Below are 6,529 nucleotides of genomic sequence, written 5' to 3'. Positions count from 1 at the left end.
AGGTCCATATCAAGGTGATGCATCTTCTTCGTCTTCTTCGTCTTCACTTTACATCCTGTATGTATCTCTAACCGTAACTAATTTACCTTAAAGCTACAGTCTGAGATTCAAAAAACAACAATCAATGGGTATATATCAAAGATTTGAAATGACCGTTGAACATATTCTCAGATCCCAGACTGTAGCCTTCAACGCTGCTTCAAAAACCAAACATTTTTTGTTATTTTATTTATAAATAAATAATACGTAAATATACAAGTAAAGGACCTTGAACTATAATAATATGTCATGTTAAATATCCTTTAACTTGTTATGGCTGTTTGGCCTGTTTTGATTTTCCTCTGGGTTTCGCCTGCCATATAAGTTATGTTATACTCACAGACAATATTTTGACAGTTTTAGAAACTTCAGCGTGTTTTCTATCCAATACTAATAATAATATGCATATATTAGCAACTGAGACTGAGGAGCTGGCCATTTACAATGGGCACCGTTTCATCCAAGCTACTCAATACTGCCCCTGCAGCGATAAAAAATTAAATAATGTTTAGTGTAATTATCAAAGGTAATTTAAATAATGCTTATTTTTCTTTCTCCTCCACCAGGTGGTGAACATCAACGACTCTCCTCCTAAGTTCTCCCAAGACTCCTATGAAACGGTCCTCCTCCTCCCCACCTACCCCGGAGTCGAGGCCCTGAGGGTCACGGCCTTTGACCCAGACCTGACGCCCGATCCCGCCGTGACCCCTGCTGACCTCTCTGTGACCTCTGCCCTGGTGTACACCCTGGCTGACCGGAACCTCGAACACTTCTCCATGGAACGTTCCACTGGCGTTCTCACAGTCAAGAACCGGAACCTCTCCAAAGACCGCTATCGCTTCAACGTCAAGGTAATTATGTTACCGTTATTATCTTTATTACACATCTAGGTGATCAATAACCTGATTTATCTCTTCAAAGTAAGAGGTGATCAATAACCTGATTTATCTCTTCAAAGTAAGAGGTGATCAATAACCTGATATATCTCTTCAAAGTAAGAGGTGATCAATAACCTGTTATATCTCTTCAAAGTAAGTGGTGATCAATAACCTGATTTATCTCTTCAAAGTAAGAGGTGATCAATAACCTGATTTATCTCTTCAAAGTAAGAGGTGATCAATAACCTGATTTATCTCTTCAAAGTAAGAGGTGATCAATAACCTGATTTATCTCTTCAAAGTAAGAGGTGATCAATAACCTGATTTATCTCTTCAAAGTAAGAGGTGATCAATAACCTGATTTATCTCTTTAAAGTAAGAGGTGATCAATAACCTGATTTATCTCTTCAAAGTAAGAGGTGATCAATAACCTGATTTATCTCTTCAAAGTAAGAGATGATTAAAAACCTGATTTATCTCTTCAAAGTAAGTGGTGATCAATAAACTGATTATCTCTTCAAAGTAAGAGGTGATCAATAGTGGTCCAGTGTCTAAGATGCTGCTGTTTTATGGTCTATACTTTTTGAATGTATTCCTTGATTCAACCAATCAGATGTTGTCCAGGCCACCCAACTGTGCAAAGTGCTGTAAAATACCCTCCAACCAGCTGTAAAATACCCTCCAATCAGCTGTAAAATACCCTCCAACCAGCTGTAAAATACCCTCCAACCAGCTGTAATACCTTCCAATCAGCTGTAAAATACCCTCCAACCAGCTGTAAAATACCCTCCAATCAGCTGTAAAATACCCTCCAACCAGCTGTAAAATACCCTCCAACCAGCTGTAAAATACCCTCCAACCAGCTGTAAAATACCCTCCAATCAGCTGTAAAATACCCTCCACCCAGCTGTAAAATACCCTCCAACCAGCTGTAAAATATCCTCCAACCAGCTGTAAAATACCCTCCAGCCAGCTGTAATACCCTCCAACCAGCTGTAAAATACCCTCCAACCAGCTGTAAAATACCCTCCAACCAGCTGTAAAATACCCTCCAACCAGCTGTAGAATACCCTCCAACCAGCTGTAAAATACCCTCCAACCAGCTGTAAAATACCCTCCAACCAGCTGTAAAATATCCTCCAACCAGCTGTAAAATACCCTCCAACCAGCTGTAAAGTACCCTCCAACCAGCTGTAAAATATCCTCCAACCAGCTGTAAAATACCCTCCAACCAGCTATAAAATACCCTCCACCCAGCTGTAAAATACCCTCCAACCAGCTGTAAATTACCCTCCAGCCAGCTGTAAAATACCCTCCAACCAGCTGTAATACCTTCCAATCAGCTGTAAAATACCCTCCAATCAGCTGTAAAATACCCTCCAACCAGCTGTAAAATACCCTCCAGCCAGCTGTAATACCCTCCAACCAGCTGTAAAATACCCTCTAAACAGCTGTAAAATACCCTCTAAACAGATGTAAAGTACCCTCTAATAAGGTGTACATCTTGTTATATGAAATACTAAAGCTATCGACCTATCCCCAGGTGTGGGACGGTCGTTTCTCCAGCACAGTGTTAGTAACCATCCTGGTCCGTGAAGCGATGGACAGCGGCCTCCTCTTCTCCCTCCCCATCTACTCCTCCTCCGTCGCAGAGAACGATGGCAACATCTCCATAGTGACCGTGGTGAACGCAGTGGGGCACCGGCTTAACGAGCCGCTGAAGTACACGCTGCTGAATGCCGGCGGTCGTTTCACGGTGCGCCCGACCTCCGGGGTGGTCCTGACCATGGGAATACCGTTTGACCGCGAGGAGCAGGACAGCTATGAACTGGTGGTCGAAGCCAGCAGAGTGTACGACCGACTGAGGGTTGCTAGAGTTACTGTCAAGGTTCAGGTGGGTACAGGGTGTGTGGCAGACAGACAGACAGACAGACAGACAGACAGACAGACAGACAGACAGACAGACAGACAGACAGACAGACAGACAGACAGACAGACAGACAGACAGACAGACAGACAGACAGACAGACAGACAGACATTATTATTAGAGACCAACCGTTGGAGTTTGTCTCCCCCTAAAGGTGGAGGATGTGAATGACAATGCTCCGGAGTTTGTTGACCTACCGTACTACGCTGCTGTCCAGGTAGGGGTGTGTGTGTGTGTGTGTGTGTGTGTGTGTGTGTGTGTGTGTGTGTGTGTGTGTGTGTGTGTGTGTGTGTGTGTGTGTGTGTGTGTGTGTGTGTGTGTGTGTGTGTGTGTGTTGACCAGGTGGAGTCAGACCCAGGCTCCGTGGTGTACAGGGTCTCAGCTGTGTGTGTGTGTGTGTGTGTGTGTGTGTGTGTGTGTGTGTGTGTGTGTGTGTGTGTGTGTGTGTGTGTGTGTGTGTGTGTGTGTGTGTGTGTGTGTGTGTGTGTGTGTGTGTGTGTTGACCAGGTGGAGTCAGACCCAGGCTCCGTGGTGTACAGGGTCTCAGCTGTGTGTGTGTGTGTGTGTGTGTGTGTGTGTGTGTGTGTGTGTGTGTGTGTGTGTGTGTGTGTGTGTGTGTGTGTGTGTGTGTGTGTGTGTGTGTGTGTGTGTGTGTGTGTGTGTGTGTGTTGACCAGGTGGAATCAGACCCAGGCTCCGTGGTGTACAGGGTCTCAGCTGTGTGTGTGTGTGTTGACCAGGTGGAGTCAGACCCAGGCTCCGTGGTGTACAGGGTCTCAGCTGTGTGTGTGTGTGTGTGTGTGTGTGTGTGTGTGTGTGTGTGTGTGTGTGTGTGTGTGTGTGTGTGTGTGTGTGTGTGTGTGTGTGTGTGTGTGTGTGTGTGTGTTGACCAGGTGGAATCAGACCCAGGCTCCGTGGTGTACAGGGTCTCAGCTGTGTGTGTGTGTGTGTGTGTGTGTGTTGACCAGGTGGAGTCAGACCCAGGCTCCGTGGTGTACAGGGTCTCAGCTGTGTGTGTGTGTGTGTGTGTGTGTGTGTGTGTGTGTGTGTGTGTGTGTGTGTGTGTGTGTGTGTGTGTGTGTGTGTGTGTGTGTGTGTGTGTGTGTGTGTGTGTGTTGACCAGGTGGAGTCAGACCCAGGATCCGTGGTGTACAGGGTCTCAGCTGTGTGTGTGTGTGTGTGTGTGTGTGTGTGTGTGTGTGTGTGTGTGTGTGTGTGTGTGTGTGTGTGTGTGTGTGTGTGTGTGTGTGTGTGTGTTGACCAGGTGGAGTCAGACCCAGGATCCGTGGTGTACAGGGTCTCAGCATCAGACAGAGACTCTGGGCTCAACGGTGATGTCATTTACACGCTTAAAGAGGAGCACAGGAACTTCCAGGTGGAGAAATATATAATATATATATAATAACATATAATAATATAATATATTGTTTTCTCACTGTTAGCGATGGGGGATTTTTAAAGAATGTCTGTGTTTGAGTCCTTTCTGTAACGTCGTTCGTCTGTTGAATGAAGAGAGTCAGACCGAAATGCAGCGTGTAGGTTACTCATGACTTTAATGACAGTATCGCGGTACATGAAATAACTGAACTAAATACAAAAACAACAGAACTGAACGTGAAACTAATTACAGCCTATCTGGTGACTACAACACAGAGACAGGAACAAACACCCACAAAATACAATGCGAACTCAGGCTACCTAAATACGGTTCCCAATCCGAGACAACGAGAATCACCTGACTCCAATTGAGAATCGCCTCAGGCAGCCAAGCCTAACTAGACACACCCCGGGTGGGCGTCTGTCCATGGTGGCGGTTCTGGCTCGGGATGAGGACCCCACTCCATTAATGTCCTAGTTCCTCCCCTTAGCGTCCTGGGATCATCCACCTTCTCCGCCGACCATTGCCTAATAGTCCTCACCCAGATCCCCACATAACTGAGGGGCAGCTCGGGACAGAGGGGCAGCTCGGGACAGAGGGGCAGCTCGGGACAGAGGGGCAGCCCGGGACAGAGGGGCAGCCCGGGACAGAGGGGCAGCCCGGGACAGAGGGGCATCTCAGGACAGAGGGGCATCTCAGGACAGAGGGGCATCTCGGGACAAAGGGGCAGCCCGGGACAGAGGGGCAGCCCGGGACAGAGGGGTAGCCCGGGACAGAGGGGCATCTCAGGACAGAGGGGCATCTCAGGACAAAGGGGCACCTCGGGACAGAGGGGCAGCCCGGGACAGAGGGGCAGCCCGGGACTGAGTGGCAGCCCGGTACTGAGGGGAAGCCCGGTACTGAGAGGAAGCCCAGTACAGAGAGGAAGCCCAGTACTGAGAGGAAGCCCAGTACTGAGAGGAAGCCCAGTACTGAGAGGAAGCTCAGTACTCAGAGGAAGCTCAGGCAGGTAGTAGGCTCCGGTAAATCCTGGCTGGCTGGTGGAACTGGATGATTCAGGTTGTCTGGCCGATCTAGAAGATCCTGGCAGACTGGCACTTCTGGCGGATCTTGGCAGACTGGCACTTCTGGCGGATCCTGGCAGACTGGCGACGCTGGGCCGACTGGCGGCGCTGGGCCGACTGGTGGCACTGGCGCTAGGACACGCATAGGAAGCCTGGTGCGGGGAGGTGCTTACCAGAGAACTGGTGTGTAGAGGTGGCTCTGGATAGACCGGACCGTGCAGGCGCACTGGAGCTCTTGAGCACCGAGCCTGCCCAAGCTTACCTGGCTCGATGCCCACTCTAGCCCGGCCAATAGGAAGGGCTGGTATGTGCCGCAGCTGGCTCTGCACCCGCACTGGAAACACCGTGCGCTCCATAGCATAACATGGTGCCTGCCCGGTCTCTCTAGCCCAACGGTGAGCACAGGGAGTATGCGCAGGTCTTCTACCTGGCATAACTATTCTCCCTTCTAGCCACCCCCCCCAATAATTTTTTGGGGCTGTTTTTCCGGTTTCCAACCGCGTCGTCTAATATCATCTCCCAAGACCAGAAGTCCTCATATTGCTGCTCCTCACAATTAACAGGGAGAGTAGGCTCAGGTCTGACTCCTGACTCAGCCACTCTCTCTCTGCGCTTTCCCCGTTACTTTCGGTTTTTGCTCTGCGTCGCCCGTGTTTTCCTCTTAGACTCCATTAGCCTGTAGCCCTCTTCGCACTGCTGAAGCGAATCCCAGGCGGGCTCCTGCACTCGCTCTGGGTCGGCCGCCCACCTAACGGCATTCGGCTGTTGAATGAAGAGAGTCAGACCGAAATGCAGCGTGTAGGTTACTCATGACTTTAATGACAGTATCGCGGTACATGAAATAACTGAACTAAATACAAAAACAACAGAACGGAACGTGAAACTAATTACAGCCTATCTGGTGACTACAACACAGAGACAGGAACAAACACCCACAAAATACAACGCGAACTCAGGCTACCTAAATACGGTTCCCAATCCGAGACAACGAGAATCACCGAGACTCCAATTGAGAATCACCTCAGGCAGCCAAGCCTAACTAGACACACCCCTAATCATACACAATCCCAATGAATACAAACCCCAATACGAAACACAACATATAAACCCATGTCACACCCTGGCCTACCCAAACATATAGCAAAAACACAAAATACAATGGCCAAGGCGTGACACTTTCAAGATCGATGTTCCAGTCATATTTTTTGTTTACTTGAGTGCTCAAGTAGTAGCAAGTTTACCT

The 6,529-nt window shown here is 48.5% G+C and overlaps 1 protein-coding gene across 1 annotated transcript in view; it reads left to right on the top strand.

Annotated features, from left to right (window-relative positions):
- The window catches only part of LOC124006919 (protocadherin Fat 3-like), a 272,695-nt gene that overhangs the window by 168,825 nt on the left and 97,341 nt on the right, over window positions 1-6,529 (top strand). The window contains exons 31-35 of the mRNA XM_046317109.1: window positions 1-14; window positions 606-890; window positions 2,461-2,811; window positions 3,000-3,062; window positions 4,109-4,219. The exon at window positions 1-14 is cut by the window's left edge and continues 101 nt beyond it. Of these exons, the coding sequence (XP_046173065.1) occupies window positions 1-14; window positions 606-890; window positions 2,461-2,811; window positions 3,000-3,062; window positions 4,109-4,219 (824 nt within the window). The remainder of the gene's footprint in view (window positions 15-605; window positions 891-2,460; window positions 2,812-2,999; window positions 3,063-4,108; window positions 4,220-6,529) is intronic.

Source organism: Oncorhynchus gorbuscha, linkage group LG20, assembly GCF_021184085.1.
Source record: "Oncorhynchus gorbuscha isolate QuinsamMale2020 ecotype Even-year linkage group LG20, OgorEven_v1.0, whole genome shotgun sequence".
Classification (NCBI taxonomy): Eukaryota; Metazoa; Chordata; class Actinopteri; order Salmoniformes; family Salmonidae; genus Oncorhynchus; species Oncorhynchus gorbuscha.
Note: the sequence above shows the minus strand (reverse complement) of the source record. Positions and strands in the feature narration are given on the sequence as shown.